Raw genomic sequence first — 18,874 nt, forward strand, 5'->3', positions numbered from 1 at the left:
CGGTGTCGATGCTTACAAGTGATGCCCGGCTTCCAGCCAGCGTGCGCCCGCACCCGCTCGTCGGCGGGGGCTTCTTTGATGTAGCGCGTGGGCAGCTACGCGTGCAAGGCACGGTGAGGTGCTATATACGGACTCGGGTGCCTCTGACGGCATCCTCGGCAGCGCGTGTGCACCAGCGGTCGCGGCTGCACAGTCTTTTTTCTGCCCCGGATGCTGCCACACCTGGCGCCGGCAGCGGCGCATTCCGCCCCGACGAGGACCTGGGCGAGTCTCAGCACCCCTGGTTGCGGCCGGGGTGGCGCCTCGGTGTCTCTCTTGATATACCGCACATGCAGTGCGACGTAGCAGCAGCGGGCGGCGACGACGTGGATCACCCCCGCCGCAGAAGCGTTCCGGCGCCACGGGGCAAGTCGCTGTCGATGGAGTTCCGTTTACTGTCCCTGTCCCCGCGCGACGGCAGCGATGTGGCATTGTACGAGGTGCACACCCACGGCGACACCACCGCCGACGAGGTGGCCGCGGTGTTCCAGGCAGAGGGCCTGCGCGTGGTGAATGACTACGTGCAAGATGTGCCGTTGGCGGTGGCAGTGGAGGAGGTGGCAGCGCGCATGCGAGCGGCTCCACCTGGCCTGCTGCACGAGCTCCCACTCGGGCTGCAGCACCGCCTTCGCTCGGCGACGGCGGAGGAGCTGGTGGCGCTGCCACTGATGCGAATGCCCCTCGAGGATGCCGATCTCCTTGCTGTGCAGCACATGCTCGTACAGCTGTCTTCACTCTCGCCATCGCTGCCGTTTGCTGACGATGTGGAGCGGCTGCGGCAAGTGGTGCTGACCGCGGCGTCGTCCACAAGCGGCAGAGCACGCCACCCCCTCCAGCGCCTTCTTCTTAGCACTCTCTCGTCGTTGAGGCTGGCAAACGAGGTGGAGCGCCGCGTGTACGAGCAGGTGCTTGCGTTGACCCTCGGCACCGGCGTCGAGTGCGCTGGCGTTGTCTTCCCAGATCCATCGGACGCAGGCAACGTGCACGTCTTGCAGCAGCTCTGGCTCACATATGAGCAGCAGCGACAGCGACAACCGTCCTTGACCGATGCGGCGCGCGCGGCGCGACAGCATCCGCTTGCCTCTTCGCTACGCTACACCACCCGCAGCGTCCTCGACGATCCCGCTGGGCTAACCCGTGTACCGCTCCTCCAGGATTTGGCGATGGGCTTCGCGTCAGGGGGCGCTGCGGAGTCTTTGAGTGCGCCTGATTGCAACGGCAACGTTCCTCGCGATCGCGGCGAGTGCAGCTTCTCCCAGGCGGCTGAGCTGCTCAGCGTGCTCTCTTACTCGCAGAATGCAGAGGCAGGGCACAGGTTATCCGGCGACGAGGCGCGCGAGACCGCGGCGTCGGCTCTGACGTGTCTCAATGACGCGGCAAGGCGATGGATGCAGACTGAGGTTCCGTCGCCGTATGCGGCGGCCTTTCAAGAGTGGTGCGCCGCTTCCCTGGCTCCGTCGCGCTGCGCCGATACGGCTGCCCCTGATGCGGGCGTGGCCGTTCTCTTGCCATCGCCTGAGAGCCTGTTACGGCGCTGCGACGGCCCAGGCACATCGAAAGAGCGTGGATCCGACCGTGTTGCGGAAAGCCCTCATTCAAGCGATGGCGGCGGCCACGCAGCAGTGCCACAGCGGGAGACGCTCCTGGAGCACGCCCACCTTCCCGTGCGTGTGTTCCTGCGTGTGGAGGAGCTGGCAGAGCTGCGGTGTGCGTACTGTGGAGGGGTGGGGCACACGTGGCAGCACTGCGTCGCGCGCGTCGCAGAGGCTGTGGCTGTGCTGAAGGATGACGGTCTGGTGGACAAGTCGTTGCCACTCCCCGAGAACACCGCAAGCACTGCTGTTGGATCACCGGTCTCTGAGTCCGCGCCGGCACCTCTGGCGGCCTCGGTGATGGACAGCGAAGGCATCACCTCGGCCGACGACGCCGCGGCTGCACTGGCGGAGCAGGCGAACGCTCTCAGGCGGCATCGTCAGCACCAGCAGCAACATATTGCGAGAATCGGCTGCGATGGTGATGCGTCTGCGTCGCTTTCAGTGTCCTCGGCCCCATTCGCAGTGGACGTCCCGCTCATTGCCGTGCCCAATGCCGCTGCAACGCACCGCTTCAAAGCTGGCCACGCCCTGCGCAGCGAGTCTCGCAAGCCTGCCGTGCACCGCCGCGTCATGCGGTGTGTGTACTGCGGTGGCCGTCATCACGTGACGGCGTGCCCGACACTGCGGGCGCAGGATAGCGAGTCCGAGGCGCGCCGCGCCGACGCTGCTGCGGCCGCTTCACCGGACTCAACCTCTTCGACGTCGTCTCCGAACCGCAGCGGGCCGCCGCTCTTCTGCATCAAGTGTGGACAAACCGGCCACCTCTACACGCGCTGCCGCGGGGTGCCCGTGGGCCTTCACCACGCGACTCACTGCCCCATCTGCCTCCAGCCGCGCACCAGCGCGTCGCATGATCCGAAGCATTGTCCTCGGCGGGTGCCCGTGCCAGAAGGCTACCGACGCGACGGGATACCAGCAGCGGAGGAGTGCAACACTCAACGTAAAGCATCCCCTTGGCATCCATTGAGCCAGCCACAGGCGGGTTCAGAGCACGGTTGTCGTCCAGCGACGGCTGACCGACAGCCGTGGAGGGGCAGTATACATGTTGGCGGGGTGCCTCGCCGCGGCCGACGCCGTACCTCTGTGTTAATAGCCGACAGCTTTGTGGACAGCAAGTGAGACACCTGCACACTTACTGCGTGTCTGTGTCGGTGTGTTTGTGTGTGCGCTTGTGTGTGCTGCATGAAGCGCCCGCTTGCGTTTTTGTTCACAGGTCGAATGCAGAACTGCTACTGCCTGCAGTTGTATCTAGCCAGTGGCGTCAACGTGTAGAGTGCAGAGGGGGTTGGTAGGTTGCCGCAGAGATGCGTCTCGCATGCTCTGCGACCTTCGACTCACACTCATGCTCTCAGTTGGCTGCGGTACTTTTATGGGTTGTTATTGCTGGTGTCGGGGATGCAGCAGCCACTCCCTCCACCCCCGCACTCCCGCACTTCTCCACCTACCACCATCGTCATCGTCTCCTCTGCGTGCAGGTGTTTGAGAGATGGTATGTAGAGTGTGGTGGTGGTGGTGATGGTGGTGGTGGGGGAGGGGGCATTTCGCCCTTGTCAGCACATCGTTGGCGTCGAGGGGTGACGGCAAGGGGTGGTGGCACCCTGCCGTCGTGCTTCGCTGGCAGGGGTAGCGAGATGTCTGCCTCACAGCTGGCCACGCTTCTCCTTCTGCCGCTTCCCTCTCGCTCTCTTGCTCTTTCTCTGTTCATGGGTCGCGTCAACGAAGCGAAAAAAAAACGAGCGATGTGATTCGCAGAGGCCTCCAAGGAATGTACACACGTTCACACACCCAAGCACATACATCCCGGCATTCTTATCCTCCGTGCCACCACCACTATACTCCTTTGCCTCTGCTCCACCCTCCCCCCCTCACACACACACGCACACACACACATATATATATATATGCGTAGCGGCCTGGGGGCGACGTGCCACGCGCAGGCAGTGAAGTCATGTGGAGAGAGTGGACAAGTAAGATCAAAAGCTTTGCCGAGGACATCGCGTCGCCCGACTACGACGACGAGAGGCGCTCTAGCAACGGCAAATGTGAAGATGAAGAGGTGGACGGTAGAGTAGAACACACCCACCACCTGCCCCATGATGAGCGCGGCCATGCGCGTCACAGAGACGACGTGGGCGTGGCACGTGCGACAGCGCATGCCCAGCACAACAGTGGTGTCATCTATGGTGGCGCTGGTAGTGCCTCCGCGCTGGAAACCCCGGCACGGCGCTTGGCCTCGCAGCACAGTGAACTGACGGGGGACCCGCATGCAGGTGCCTGCGGCAGTGTCGACGCTGCCGCATATGCACGGGCGTCCTCGGTTTCGGCAGTAGCGACGCCATCATTTCTCTCACTATCGCCAAGCCCACCTCCCAAAGCAGCTGCGGGGACACGTCTTCCCGGTAACGTAGGGCCGCTGACGGCGTCTCAAGAAGCGGCGGCCGTCGCACAGTACAATGGAGGCGCACAGACGCCGGCTGAAAGTCCAGGCGATGACACTGTCGGTGCACACTCCTTCTCATCCTCCGCCAGAGGCGCTCAGGCAGCATCAGCGAGTACAGCAGGGCTCCGTGGTCCACCGCAGGCAAGAACGACTTCCAGTCCTCAGCCGGACACATCCCAGCCTTTGCCGGCACAACTCTCAGCACCGCTCTCATCGCCTTCTGCGGTGCCCATCTCATTTGTTTCGCCGGCGAAATCTGCAGGGGCGGTGCTTCCTGCACCTGCGGTCACTGCAGCCCCGCCGACGCCGCCAACGCAACAGCAGCATCTACCAGAGAAATCGCAGATGCTCGCTCAGCGCGTTGCTGCTCTCGAAGCAGAGAAGGCTCACCTGCGAAGTGACATAGCCAAGTATCAAGGCGAAGTACGCGAAAAACACGAGCAAACTGTTCAGTACTACGAAGCGAAGCTGAGGGAGGCCGCAGCGACGGCAGCGGCCACCGCCAGCGCGCCGGATGCGAACGCGCAGCAGCAAGCAGACCCGCTGCGCGCTGCTCTCCAGGTAGCCGCGGACGAGCTGAAGGGAGAGAGGGCACTCAAAACAGCACTCGAGGGGCGCTTCGGCGAACTGCAGCAGGAGGCTGACGAGCTCCGCGCGAGTCTCGCCGCGGCTCAGAAGGAAGTAGCAGCCATGACAGCGGCTTCCACTGCAGCATCAGCACCTTCCGAGACACCCGACACGACCCCGCTACCTGCAGAGAAAGATTGGGGTTGGCGTCATTCCGAAGAGCTGAACAGCCTCAAAAACGCAGTGCACGAGAAGACCACGCAGCTAGCGGCACAGACGGCTCAACTGCAGTCCTCGGAGGCAATTCGCCGTTCCCTGGAAGCTAAGTTGCAGGCGGCTCAGAGGGAAGCGATGGCGAACATCACGGACGATCATGACAAGAGTGCGGATGCCGCGCGCGAAGAGCAGCACCGTCATGCGCACCTTCAAAACGAGGTGGACCGGCTAAAATGCGAGCTGGTGGCGGAGCGTGATCGCTCTGCTATGGCAGAGGCGCTATTTGAGGATGCCCAGCGGAAGAAGGAAGACCACGCCGCGCAGCTCGCACATGAGCAAGCCATTTCGACAAGCGTCGCTGCTACTCTAGAGCCGACGAGGAAGTCGGCCTCTGCTTCCGCCGCCACTGCCGCTGCATCGGCAGCTCACGAAGAAGAGCGGCAGCGACTCGCCGAAAAGCTCGACCACATGCAAGCGGAGCGCGGCGTGCTGCAGCAAGAGGTGAGGCAGCTCACGGAGGCGGCGAGCCAGCTACAGTGCACGCTCGACACCCGGGATCACGAGTACGCGGTGGCACAGGCAGAGTGGACCGAAGCCCAGAAGGCTTTGCTGGAGAAGCGAAGCGTTTTCGAGGCTCAGGTGGCGAAAGACCGGGACGCTTACCAAGAAAAGCTGCATCGATTACAGACGCAGCTGGAAGCGGAGCAGAAGCGTGGCAAGGCGCTGGAGGCTGATAAGCAGGCCGCAGAGCACGCTCGCACTGCCGCCGAGACGCAAGCGGCATCAGCGGAGCAGCGATGTGGTGTCATGCAAGCGGAACTCGCAGCCCTCCAGCAGCAACTCAAGCGCCTCGAAGAGGCTGAGCAGGATCGCCAGCAGCAGGAGCGGCAGCGCATCACTGAGTCGGAGGCAAAGGAAAGTAGCGTCAGCATGTCTTTGGCGGTCCTGACGCAAGTAAAGAAAGAGCTGGAAGGAAAGGTGCAGACGCTGGAGGTGATGATGGATCAACTGCAGCGCATGACAGTTGACACGCTGGTGCGCTTAGGCGTGGATGTGGAGCGCGTGGTAGAGGAAAGCCGTAGGTACGGCGGTGGCACAGAGCGGGAGCCTTCGGGCGGCGACGACGGCGAAGAGGGCAACAGGGAAGGCGAGAAAGGTTGGGCAGCAGCGCGCACGGAAGTGCCGCTCCTGCAGCTCTTTTCATTGCTGATGACGGAGTGTCTGCAGCAGCACAGCATCGTGCTGCGGGCAGAGCGGGTGCAGCAGGAGTGGGAGCAGACCTACGAACAGGCCCGTCGAGTCAATGACTCGCTCAACCAGCAGATGGCCGATGCGTGGAGCGTCATTGGGAAGCTGCGCGAGGAGTTGTCTCTGAAGGACGAAGCGGCGCGTCAGATGAAGTCACGCGTGGACAGTGGCGACGCTCGGCTCGTGGAGGTGCAAGAACAGCTGGCCGGCGTCATGCATGAGCTGCAAGCGCTGCGCGAGGAGCGTGCGGGCTGGGCAGCGCGGCTGCAGCAGGCTGAGACTGGCGCAGAGGGACAGGCGAGCACTGTGTCCTCCTTGCAAGAGGAACTGAACACGCTACAGGACATGCTGCAGGCAAAGGAGGAGGAGCTGCAGGCGTCCTTACAAAGCAGCGAAAACCTGCAGCTCGTGCTGGATCGAATCCAGGAGAGCAAACGGCATGAGGTGGAGGCCTTGACGTTGGAGTCTCAGCTCGAGGCAGAGGAGCTCAAGAAGCAGCTGGTAGAGGCGCGGCGAATCAGAGATCAGCATGAGAGCGAGGTGGCAGGTGTGCGCGAAGGCTTTGAGCGGCAGCTCGCATCGAAAGACGCGGAGGTGACAACGATGCACCGCAAGCTCGCGGAGATGCGCAAGGCGCTAGAGAAGACAACGTCGCGGCACATGGAGGGCTCGGAGGCGAGCATTGACAAGCGCGTCGTGTCGCAGCTTCTCGCCAAGTACATGCACGCCTTCCTTGCGCAGCGGAAGGAGGCAGAGGACATGCTGAAGGTGCTCAGCGGTCTCCTTGACTGGGATGAGGCAACGCAGGAATATGTAGGACTGTTGCCTGGGCCAAACAACCCGCAGCCGCCGGACGGACCTGCCACACAGCGAGGCGGTGCTCGTCGGGGCCTGTTCAGATGGCTTCGTAGCGGGGGGGCGGAGTCAAATGAGGCGGGACTGGCGTCCAAGTGGGTCGAGTTTCTGCTAAAGGAAAGCGAGAGCAGCGGAGGCGATGGCCGTGCAAACCGCAGCGACGTTGGTGCCACGGCGTCCACTTCTGCTTTGTCTACCTCGGCCCCCGTCCCGGGCTCGCAACCCATCCCCTCATTGAGCTTCCCATCACCTTCTCCGGCGGTGGAAACGGCGACATCGGAGACTGCTGCAAGCCGCCGATCGATGTGAGAGGATCCGCGCAGTTGCTTTCTCCCACGTCCGTCACCGTTATGGGGGTCTTCGACGGGGGTCCAGTTTGTGCGAACATCTACGAGCGCCTCTCGCCGAGTGCCGGCGTACGTTTCGCGCGTCAGCTCACTTCGCCTTGGAGCCGAACGCGCTGGATCACATTTCTGTTCTAAGCACGTGGAGTCGTTTTCGCGAAGTACGCGCGCGCGAGCGTTTGTCATGCACATGCACACCGACTCTGTTTTAGCTTCGCTCTTCCTTGGATGCCACCTCACTCCTGGTATCCTTTCCGCTCTTCTGTTCCCGCATGGCGCGGCGGGAGGGGCACCCCCCTCCCCCTCCCGTGCGCGGTGTCGCACGGTCCAGCGCACTCCCACCCTCTTATGAGGATGGGCCATGCAGCCCCACACCCCCACCCACCCACTTCCGGTGGCGACGCGCTTGAGCACCGACGACGTGGGAAGATCAGAGCGGTGTATCGTTACGGGTGTGCCGGCGGTCGGGTCCTAGATTGGCGCTGCGTTGGAGCGACCCGCGGCAGCGAACGCGTCTGTGCCATCCGTGCGTTGGGCAAGCTGTCAGCCTAAACTCGACTTCATCAAACCCGCCGCTTGCACTGCCTACAGAGTGGAGGAAAACCTGGGTGCCACCCCGAGGGGGATGCACCGGATGGCGGCCGGCATAGTCGGCGCGGCTGTGAGGCGACCCGCGAGGCGTGTGGGTGCGCAGAGTGTGTGGCGCGGGCCGTAATCAGATGGCCGAGTCGGCGCATTTGCGGTAGCGCGCGTGCCTACGGCAGGCTCCGGGTGGTAGTCGTGGTGGGTCGAGTGGCGTTCGGCTCATGCTTTGGAAACGAATGCAAACGTCGGGCAGCCAACAGCGAATAAAGAGTTCCTCTTCTTGGATCGGCCTCATCAGCTTGTTTCTTTTCTTCTTCGCTAGCAAGTCCTTGCTGTGGTGTTGCACTGGCTCTGCTCATTGTGTCTGTGTGTATGTGTTGTTTGTATGCATGCCCGTGCATGTTTTTGGTTGTCTGTGTGTGTGCGGTCGGCCGCGCATCTCTTTCTTGGTTCTCGCACTCTCATACCAGCAAGTACACAAAGAAAGAAGCCGCAATGCAGAAAAACGGCCAAGAGGCGATCTGCACAACCAGTGCTCTACTCTCTTCTCTTCTCTCCCCCCGCCTCGGTGCATGTGAGGCGTAGAGGATGTCCGTGCCGAAGGGAGTATTGCCGCTGGTCTGGGGGTACCTGTTCTCTGTTGGGTTATGTCTCTCTCTCTCTCCATTCTTTCGTCTGGATTCTCTACGATGCCCACCCATATCGGGACAAACTCTCACCAAGCTGCGTGTATGCGCCTCTGCGTCTGTATATACGTGTTGCTTCCGCAGTGACGGCGGTGTGTACTCCACCACGGCGAAGCAGCGCAAAAGCCAACAAAAAGAGACAGAGTCGGCGCTGAGGACGTAGACGCTCTCGCCTACGGGTACTTGGCATCAGCGACAAGGAAAGGCAACACAAGACATTCTCGGTTGCGCGCGGTTCAGCGCTTGACGCCGGCGCTCTCAGACGTACACACACACACACACACATACACATACACGGTGCTAGCAGGGAGGGGAGGGGTGTAGATCAGTGGTGCTATAGTTTCTTGTAAATACGCTCTGCGCCGCACCCGTGCAAGACAGCGGTGCGGGTTTGCGCGCGCGTGCTCTGCGGGCGTATCGCGACTTCATCACCTCGCGTTTGTCTTCTCAGAGGCGAAGGGGAATGGGGGCGGGCGGGTGATCGTCCATCCTTGTCTTCCTCATTCACGTTCTACGCCGTGTTTGTTACTCTTTTTCTTTTTTTTTTTCGTGCAATCGACCTTAGAACGCGAATGTCCACCTATGAGTGGGTGATCGAGCAGGAGAGCCCTGACGGCGTGACTACACGTGTCGTGTTCGACTTCGCCGATGTCAATACCGACAGCCACGGAAATGGCGGCCGCTCGAACATATCTTCGTCGTCCTACCACCTGCAGCACCGCCGCGATGGACGCGGGCGAGGCTTGAGCGGCGGCACACCGTCGGCCGCCGGTGTCTTTGCTTTCAAGGAAGTCGCTCGCTCTGAGGAAGGCAGCAGTCTGCGCAGCAGTAAGCACAGTAGCTGCAGCCGCTCGCGCCGTCGACGTCAGCACCACCTCGGCACCTCCGGCAAGGGCGGCAGAGAAAGCGTCATCGGCACGATGGTAGGGCCGGGCGGCTCCGCGTACACATCGACGTCTGTGCGGCAGCGCTACCAGCGCATGCTGTTTGGCGGTGTTCTTGGTGGGAGAGCGGCGACTGTTGCTGGTGTCTCGCGAACCACAACGGCCACGCCGGACGCCTCCGCCTCCGTGTTTGCTTCAGGACTTGCGTCGTCTTATCGGATCGACCCAAGCGCTGGCCTCAATGGCGACACCCACTCTTTCAGTTCCAGCCCGCTTCGCGGCACCACCGCTGGTGGCCAGCCACCCAGCACCCTATTTATGTCCGCCTACGGTGCAGAAATGGTGGACGAGGACGAGAATCAATGCAGCAGCGGCTGCCTGGGCCGGCGGAACCGCTGCAGCACAAGGAGGGGTAGCAGCAGTCACGACGGAGGCGTGTCGAGCGTGGCGTGCGCTAGCGCTGCCTGTGACCGGAATGCTGCAGCACCACAGCACGCGGCTTGTGGCATGCGCACCGCCGGTGACACCCCTCGGCGGTCCTCTGTGCTGACTGCAGCCGCCACGACGGCAGCTACCGCGCCGCCTTCGTCTTGTCGTCACCGCCGCGTTGCGGCACACGAGGATAGCGACGATGACGACCTCACGAGCGACACTGGCATAATCAATGGGGACGGCTCGTATTACGTGCTGCGCGACGTGTGGGCGGCACGGGCCACGTGCCCTCGCACCATCACAACAGCTCGCGCGGCCGACTTCCCTGCGTTTCCGCCACTGCACCCCATCAGCGTGGAAAAGGAAGAGGAGCCAGCGAAGACGCTGACTGAGTGCTGTGGTCACCCCGCCGGTGGCACCGATGCCCGCGATGTGCTCAGTTGTATTGCAGATGCCAAGGCCACGCAGCGGGCGCCGGTCTCCCTCGCACCAAGCCAGGAGAACATCCGTCAACAGGCCAAAGCAGATGCAGCGGAGGAGCACCGGCGGTACAACAAGATGCTGCTCAAGAAAGAGCGCCAGTGGCGACGCGATCGAGGGTGGCAGCCAACGGGGTCAAGTGGGGACGGCACGGTCAGCTTCTGTAGGACGCACGGCTGGTACGCGGGCGAAAGCAGCCGAGGTCTCCGTGATGGCGCGTCTGCCGGTACCGGTCGGCGCGGTCGTCGAGAGCGCGCCGTGGCCGTGCGAGGCAGATTGGACGCCTACGAGCCTAGAAGTAGCAGCACCACCGACACTAATGAAGATGACGCGGACGACGAGAGCTGCGACACCTCGTCTCTCTCCTCATTGGAGTGTCTGAGCACCTCGAGCGATGGCTTCGACGTGCGCGAGCTGCGGGCGGACTCGGCCTTCGCAGCTACCGTGCGGTCTCTGGCGAGCCGAGCAGAGCGGGAGCGCAAGAAGATGGAGGCGCGGGAAGAGCAGATGCTCTGGAGTGAGGCTGCGCAAAACAAGGCGACGTCAATCACGCAACGATCGCCGCTGCACTCACCAGCTACCCTCCGTGGCTTGATGTCTTCAGCAGACGGCGCTGCCGCCACGACGCCAGCGTTGCCGCCATCATTGGCCACTGTACTGCGTCGTGGAGACGCCGTGTCTGCTGGCGGGTCAATCAGAAATGGCGTCGGGAGTGGCAACGCTGGTCGCAGCGGCGCTGTCTCGTCGTTCTTTATTTCACCAATTCACCAGTCTGTGGCAGCAGAGTCGGCGGCATGGACGGCGGGTACGGGGTTCGAGTTTCTGGGGCAAGGTGGCCTTGGCGGCAACGACACCACGTCATCGTCCTCGTTGCCCACCTCACGGCCGGCGCCGTGGCAGCGCCGTAGCAGCGCCTCCACACCTGCAGGGGCCACCATGAGTCGACGTCGCGAGCGGTCAGAAGACAACGAAGACGGTTACGCGGAGGAGCTCAAAGAGTCGTGCGACGGGGTTGCATCATCTTCCGCGACGCACGCGATCGCTGCTGATGCTCAAGCCAGCGCCCACCGTGCTCGCAAGAAGCGTAAGCGAGGCGATCGTGCTCGGCAGTCCGTCGTCGGCGAGTGTGGCGGCAGCCGCGCGTTGCGCCCCGTCGCCGCCCCGTCGAACGGCCCTCCGCTGGAGATCTTGCCGTGCAGCAAGATGGATATGCGGGAAGACCTCCTCGAGTCGTTTCTGATGGAGGCGATGCTGGACGAGGACGACTTTGCGCTTTACTAATGCAGCGCTCGCGGGGTCGGAGGGTGGGATAGAGGGGGCCGTGCGGCTCGGCGGTGACGGCGGCATTACCGCAGAGTCTTGCGCCTTGGACCTCCTCTGCACCCAAGTGCGTGAGTGTGTGTGTGTGTGGGCGTGCTTCTCCTTCAGTGCTGCGTTGCACGTTTCCTGGTTACATCTTTTTCCGCGTGTGGACAACGGATTCGATTTGGAGGAAGTCACGAGAGGCTGACCAAGAACTAAACCACCGGCAAAGGCAATGGCGTGCAGCGATGGAAAAGACAGTGCCTGTGTAACGGCGGTGCATGCACCTATTTTGTGTGTATTTGTGTGCGTGCGTGTGTGTGTGTGCACGGGAGAGTAAGGGAGGGGAGGTGCTCGGACGGCCTCGAGAAAAGGCGGACTCGCTCCCCCCGCCTTCCTTTTCCCTTTCCTCGCCTCTTCTCGCCTTCTGCGCGGAGCACGAAGAGGAGACGGGTGGACTCACGACGATGGAGTCAATCAGGAAGACTTCCGCTGCTCGTGCTCCTTTCTGCCTTTACATACACACAAACGCACAACTCTCTCTTTCTCGCTTCTCGATAATGTCGCGCGCGGTGCACCGTCTCCGTCCTCTGCTTGTTTGTTATGCGGCAACGGAGCGCGCGCATGCATGCATGCCCATGAAGTACACACTGTGGCTTGATTGTCAGGTCTGCAGGGAGGTGTTCATTGCAGCTCGTGCATGCTTACATCTAATGAGTGGAAGAACTATCCCCCTTCCCCCCTCAAAATAGAAGAATATGAGCTCCGCTAATGCCACATCTTCCACAGAGTCCGGGGATGGTGACAGAGTGCAACAGCGGCAGCGGCAGCAGCTGAGTGCTGGTGCTGGCCAGTCACCACACATCACGAAGGAGAACATCGATTCGTTCAACTACTTCCAGCTATTCGGTCTGGCTACTCCGACCGCTACCTCGGCGGCTGCCTCCACAGGAGGTAGCGGTGGTGGTAGTGATGCCGCCATCCCTGACATCGACGTGGCGGCGGTGCGCCGTGTGTACCGCCGTCTGAGCCTGCGCTTCCACCCGGACAAGGACGACTCTGAAGAGGCGCGCCACGCTTTCGAGGTGGTACATACGGCACTCGAGACGATTATCGACCCGACGAAGCTTGCTGCCTATCTTAAAACTCTCGTTGAAGGCAGTGGTGCTGGCGGCAGTCGCGTCCCCGGTGAGGAGGCGCGCCAGCGTCAACGAGCGCATCAGGCTCATGTCGAGGCCCAGTGGGCAGCCACGATGCTTGTGCAGCGGGCGCAGGAACGTCTGGCAAAGGAGGCGGCGGCGCGGCAGGCTGCCCAGGAGCGGGAGGAGGCAACGCAAAGACTTCTGTCCGAGCTGACGAGTTCGTTGAACACACCGTTTCAGTTGATGGAGGCGGAGCTGGTCCGCGACTGGGACGTGGATGAGGAAATGGTGGCAATAAAAACCAAGGAGGTGACGAAGGTGCTGCGCCAACTGGAGTCGGCCGACGGTGCGTGGGCGTCTTACCTAATGCACGAAGGAGCGTCGCGCAAGCGAAACCGCGAGGACACGGCACGGTGATATACCTGATGCAGCCTTGCGCTGCCGTTCTACATCTCTCTCCCGTTCTCGTATTCCTCCAAGCACTTGGCGCTGAAAGCAGCACGGACGCATCTGTGTGCCGTGAACTGCTGCTAAGCATGAGATCGCCATCGTCTCTCTCTGTGTGGTTTTGTGGGCGAGTATGGCGACTCATCCGCTTAAACGAGCTTCTATCTCGCGCTGCTACTCAACCTCCCACCCCCACAGACACATACACCTCCTCTTGTGAAAGCATGGGTTGTGGCCAGTCTCCGCTAACCGGTGGAGCGCGCCTGTGCTTCATCATTGGGAATGTATTGCATGCCGCACTATCCTTCGTTTTTGCTTTATTTTTTTTTTTTCGTGTCCCCCCCTCTCTCCTTTTCTCTTGCCGTCCTCGAGCGGCGCGGCCCCAACTACCTATACAACCACACACACTCACACACGCACACGTGATCAAAGGAGCGGCAGTCGCACCGCGCGCACTCGCGCCCAACGCAGCGGGAGGGAATAAACGAAGGCGACGCCCTTCAGCGGCCAGCGCACTGCGAGTGTGTCCTGCTTGCGCGCTGAGCTGCGTTGAACTCGGCCACTGGACTTGCAGGAGGTGCTCATCATCTGCGTTTGACCGCAGCCCTGCGTGGACGCGCCTGCGGCGAAGAAGCCTCCTTCACCACCCACCGCTGCACCTCACCGCCTGCTTTTTGCACCCTCCGCTTGCAGGCCGCGTCTTCTGATCCACGCACGATCACACTCATACACGCATAGATTGCAGCAACAACCCTTCCTTCCACCCTGCGGCACCACCCGCGCATCTTCGCAAGCAGCGCAGCAGCGGCGTTTCACCATGCTCACCAATCGCACTCTGACGGAGGAGCAGACGATTATTCGGCGGCACTTCACCGACTTCTTCGAGAGTGAGCGCTATGAAGAGAAGTACCATGCACGCATCCAGGCGATGATCGTTGCTGGCAAGGCGCGGCTGCTGCTAGACATTGGCGACTTCCTCGACTATGTCCCCATCAGCGCCGGCGGAGATGGTGGCGACGGCGCCGGCACTGGTGGGGCTGGCAGCGAGCTGGGACTGTCGCTGGGTGCCAACATTATCCGCCAGCCAAGCAAGTATATTCCTCTTTTGGAGTTAGCTCTTCATGATGTCGTACTTCGGCAGCAGCCCGAGTACCTAAAAGTCGACTACCGCTCTCGCGCCGTGCACGCCGGCTTCGAGGGCCCCGTTGGTCGCGTTCTGTCGCCACGCGAGCTCTACGCGCGTCACCTGAACACTATGGTCGCGCTAGAGGGCATCGTGACGCGGCAGTCGACGAACCGGCCGCGCGTTCTCGAGACGGTGCACTACTGCGTCGAGACGAACAAGTTCACAAAGAAGGAGTTCCGAGATCAGCTGACGCCGATGATCGACAGCTCGCATCTGCCTACGGTGAACGTGATGCCCAAGACGGACATTGAGGGCCACGCCCTGCGCACAGAGCTTGGCTTGTGCACCTTCATGGACTCGCAGTGTGCGGTGCTGCAGGAGGCACCGGAGCGCGCACCGACCGGGCAGTTGCCCCGCAACGTCGAAGTGCGCTTTGATGACGACCTCGTCGACGCTGTGAAGCCGGGCGATCGCGTACTGCTTGTCGGTGTGTACATGCCATACACGACGTCGGACAGCAAGAGCTTCCAGTCCATCGTGCTGGTGAACCACGTCGTGCCGACGCAGGCCTTCACCTTCCTCTCCCGCCCCATCCCATCCGTGGAGGATCGGCTCACTCGCTTTGCGCAAAGGTGTGCCGAGCAGCTGGGCCCCGGTGGCGTACTGGAGACACTCTCCAAGGCAGTTGCCCCTACCATCTACGGCATGACCGCTGCGAAGCAGGCCATCTTACTGATGATGGTTGGCGGTGTGGAGCGCAAGTCGCACAACTCGCACGTGCGTGGTGACATCAACGTCCTCCTCGTTGGTGAGCCGTCGACAGCCAAGTCGCAGCTGCTACGCTTTGTCCTCGGCATCGCACCGCTCGCCCTGAGTACGACCGGCAAGGGCTCCTCCGGTGTCGGGCTGACGGCGGCCGTGGCGACGGACAGCTACACGGGCGAGCGGTCGCTGAGCGCTGGGGCGATGGTGCTGGCGGACCGCGGCATCCTCTGCATTGACGAGTTCGATAAGATGGGCTCGCAAGACCGGGTAGCGATGCATGAAGCGATGGAGCAGCAGACGGTCACGATCGCCAAGGCTGGCATTCACGCATCGCTGAATGCCCGGTGCAGCGTGTTGGCGGCAGCGAACCCCATTTACGGCTTCTACAGCGTGCAGCACCGCTTGGCATTCAACGTCGGCCTGCCCGAGTCTCTGCTCTCCCGTTTCGACTTGACCTTCATCATTTTAGATCAGCATGCTTCGGACTACAACCGTCGCATTGGCTATCACATTCTGCGCAACCACATGACCGCGGAGGCCGTCAGGTACGACGAAGTCGACTCACGGACGGTGGTTGACAGCGTCGAGGCCGGCAGCGGACGTGAAAGCAGCGGAGCCGAGCTGGACGGCCGTGATGGGCGTCGGGGTGGTCGGGGCGTAGACGGCGAGGATGGTGGCAGCGGTGAAAGCCGTCTTGACTTGCGCATGACGACGAACAGCACCGGTGAGTCGATTGTCAGCATCGACTTTTTGCGAACCTTTCTGCAGATGGCAAAGCGCGGGTCGCCGCTGCTGACCGAGGTGTCGCGCGATCTCGTGTGCCAGCACTACGTGCAGCTGCGCGCGGAGCAGCAGGATGGCGGGCGCGACGGTTTTTTCATCACCCCGCGTACGCTTGACGCAATTGTGCGTCTGTGCACTGCGCACGCCAAGCTTCGCCTCTCGCCGACGGTGGAGGAGTCGGACGTGACGGCGGCGATGGCTCTCCTGCGGGCCTCCGTGAACGCCGCGACGACGGCGACGCAGCAGCGCAAGGATGACAATCAACTTTCGCTCTCGGAGGCGGCCGCCGGTGTTGCTGGAGCGGCACTGGCGCCTGGTCAGAAGCGTCCAAACGCCGCCATGGAGGTGGTGGGGGCACAGAACCGCGCGAGCAAGGCAAGCGCCTACCTCAGCAGCGGCACCGAGGAGTACGTCGCCGACAAGGCGTCAGGCAGGAGCTCGCATCAACGTCTGCGCACCGAAAGCGCCCTCGTCGGCGACAGCGGTCGTGCTAGCGGCGAAGCGGCGGCAGCTGTCTCAGATGCGGCACCTGCAGTCACTACTGGCATCTTCAGTAACGCCGCAGTTGCTGCAGTCGACATCAATCTCAGTCGGCGCGTGATCGAAGCGCTGAAGCAACTGCAGCGCGAGCAACGAGATGGCGTGTCACTGGATGAGCTACATGAGCGCCTAGGTGGGCACACGATCTCGGCAGAGTCGCTGAAGCTCTCCGTGATGCAGCTGCAAGGGGACGCCTTCATCTTTGAGAGTACCGAAGACGGCGGCAGCAACACGATCCAGTTCATTTAAGCTGTGCGGTGGGGTGGGGGGGGCGGGGCAGGGGGTGATGAAAGACGCACCTCCTCACGTTTAGCAATGCCCTCACTTTTTCTCTTTCCTGGTGGTGTAATCGCGTGCATTGTCAGCGCGCGTGCGCTCCGCCTCTCTCTCTTCCTTTTTCCTGTGCATCGATAATGATAAGGACGATGAATGAGTTGAGATTTCGAGTGGCTGTGCCGCCTCTCTCGTTCTTACCCACACACGCACACACAGATATAAATCTATGTAGATCTATTTGTCTGCCTGGTTATCACCAATAGACGCGCAACTCCCGCCTGGAGCTGTTGCTGCGCACGCTGTTGTTGGCATTCTATTCCCTTTGCATGTGTCCTGCGGAAATGCTGATATGTTCGTCTCTCACGTTCTCTCTTTTTTTTTCGCGCGTGTGTGCGTGCGTGTCGAGGCGGCGGAAGGGCTTAGCGTGGGGGGGAAGACGGATGGGGGGGGAACCCCCTGCCCAGTGAGACGCAGGCCGTGGCACTAGCTTCTTTGTCGTTGTTGTTTCTGTGTCGAGGAACCGCCAGGACTGTGAAAACGGCTCGCATCACTGTTGTCCCCAAGTCGGCCTTAGCCCACGCCCCTTCCCCTGCCCTCGCACCGTTGCACTCGACGACGAGAGAGTGAGAGAGGTAGGAGGGCGTTGTTGCCTCAATGCGTGTCGGTGTATCAGTGTGAGTGTGTAGTCGTTATCTTTTCCCTTTTCTTCGACAACATCTCTCGCTACGCAGGAAGTTGTGACTCCGACGGAAACGAATGGGCCAACCGCGTACGGCGAGAAGACCGGCAGCACGCGAAGTGATCGAGATTAGAAATGGATGCGTCAGCGAGGTCGAGCGGACACCGTCGTCAGATGCGGTCCCTCACTCTCTCCCCCAAACCACCCGAAAGAGCGGCGAGGCAAGAGACAGGGGCGAGGGAGAGAGGACCCTCCCTTTTGGACTCTCTCCCGCTTCCCAATAGCTTGCCTTGCCGACCCTGTGCATTGTGGCGCTAGTATAGACTGTGCTTTACTCCGTAAGCACGGTTGTGCGCTTGCATGTGTGTGCGCCACAGCGCACCTTAGCGGGTGTTTGCGTGCTCCATGCTCGCAGCACGGGCGGGTGCGCTTGAAACGCCTTGCAGACTCACTCTCCATTTACGCTCTCTGGTTGACAACTGCTTTCTTCGGTTCGTCTCCACATTTTTTTTTGACGGTCATCTTTCTACCACCTCTACTCCTTCATTGTCTGCCGCCGTGCCTGAAGGCGTGTGGGTGCATATTTGTGCGGTGAGGGTAGAGGCGAAGATCAACTAGAGCCATGCTGCGTGGTGGGCTTCAGACATCACCGCGGCTGATGGCTCGGGGCATCGCAGGGCCACAGGTCCTCGGTGCTGAGGTGCCATCCTTTCGCAGCTTTCCGTACCGGGCCCAGGACACGCTGTACTTGTACCGACACTTTCTCCAGCTTATTTACCACCACTACGGGCCTGAAGAGCGCAAGGACTTGCTTTTTCGGCTGCGCAATGAGTTCTCCAGCAAGCGGCACCTGCGAGGCCCTCGTGCCGTCTCGGCGGCGCTGAAGCGTGGGGAGGGGATGCTTGCACTGCAGCGCCAACTCCTTCAATCGCGCGAGGTACGCCGGGGAACGTCACGCGATGGTGGAGCGCAGAGTGTCGACACACTGTGGGATCAGTTCCAGATGGTTTCCGGGAATGTGTTGCCTGGACTCCGCAACTATGAAAACTCGCTCCCCGTCTCGAGCGGGAGCTACGTTACACAGGCGAGCACGAACAACGTGTACTCGCGGCGCCGACGATGATGGCGGGGAGGCATTGATAGCTTGAGAAAAAACGCACGAATCCGACACGCGCACGCACACCGTCGAAGATTTCGTGCTTCTGAGGGTTTAGGTGGAGGGGAGCGGGAGGGGGGGGCGGCTGCGTTCAGACTGCCGAGAAGTGCCGCGCGTGGTCAACTATGGTGCGCAGAGAAAGAGCAGCGGCGAAGAATGCGACGGGCAGCTGCCACTCGCAGAGCGATTCTCCCGCCTTCCTCATCCCCTTGCGGCCTCGACCTCTCCTTCGATACCCGGCTAACAGATTGCGCGTGTGCTTGTTGTACCGGCGTAACTTCCCTCCT

General features: G+C 61.7%; 6 protein-coding genes across 6 annotated transcripts; all 6 read left to right on the forward strand.

The window, feature by feature from the left end:
* Positions 1-8: 8 nt before the first annotated feature.
* On the forward strand, positions 9-2,753 carry LINJ_33_2800 (conserved hypothetical protein; the record flags this gene model as incomplete). The annotated part of the gene is made up of 1 exon (XM_001468288.2): positions 9-2,753. One exon carries the CDS (start codon positions 9-11, stop codon positions 2,751-2,753), a length of 2,745 nt encoding a protein of 914 aa, XP_001468325.2.
* Positions 2,754-3,582: 829 nt separating this feature from the next.
* On the forward strand, positions 3,583-7,269 carry LINJ_33_2810 (conserved hypothetical protein; the record flags this gene model as incomplete). The annotated part of the gene is made up of 1 exon (XM_001468289.1): positions 3,583-7,269. One exon carries the CDS (start codon positions 3,583-3,585, stop codon positions 7,267-7,269), a length of 3,687 nt encoding a protein of 1,228 aa, XP_001468326.1.
* A 1,878-nt stretch (positions 7,270-9,147) lies between these two features.
* On the forward strand, positions 9,148-11,652 carry LINJ_33_2820 (conserved hypothetical protein; the record flags this gene model as incomplete). The annotated part of the gene is made up of 1 exon (XM_001468290.1): positions 9,148-11,652. The coding sequence occupies one exon, from the start codon at positions 9,148-9,150 to the stop codon at positions 11,650-11,652; it is 2,505 nt and encodes an 834-aa protein (XP_001468327.1).
* Positions 11,653-12,431: 779 nt separating this feature from the next.
* On the forward strand, positions 12,432-13,232 carry LINJ_33_2830 (DNAJ family-like protein; the record flags this gene model as incomplete). Its single annotated transcript, XM_001468291.1, has 1 exon — positions 12,432-13,232. One exon carries the CDS (start codon positions 12,432-12,434, stop codon positions 13,230-13,232), a length of 801 nt encoding a protein of 266 aa, XP_001468328.1.
* An 847-nt stretch (positions 13,233-14,079) lies between these two features.
* On the forward strand, positions 14,080-16,725 carry LINJ_33_2840 (putative minichromosome maintenance (MCM) complex subunit; the record flags this gene model as incomplete). The annotated part of the gene is made up of 1 exon (XM_001468292.1): positions 14,080-16,725. One exon carries the CDS (start codon positions 14,080-14,082, stop codon positions 16,723-16,725), a length of 2,646 nt encoding a protein of 881 aa, XP_001468329.1.
* Positions 16,726-18,053: 1,328 nt separating this feature from the next.
* Positions 18,054-18,554, forward strand: LINJ_33_2850 (conserved hypothetical protein; the record flags this gene model as incomplete). The annotated part of the gene is made up of 1 exon (XM_001468293.1): positions 18,054-18,554. The coding sequence occupies one exon, from the start codon at positions 18,054-18,056 to the stop codon at positions 18,552-18,554; it is 501 nt and encodes a 166-aa protein (XP_001468330.1).
* Between the last annotated feature and the right edge of the window lie 320 nt (positions 18,555-18,874).

The sequence above is a fragment of the Leishmania infantum genome, chromosome 33 (assembly GCF_000002875.2).
Source record: "Leishmania infantum JPCM5 genome chromosome 33".
NCBI classification, from domain to species: domain Eukaryota; phylum Euglenozoa; class Kinetoplastea; order Trypanosomatida; family Trypanosomatidae; genus Leishmania; species Leishmania infantum.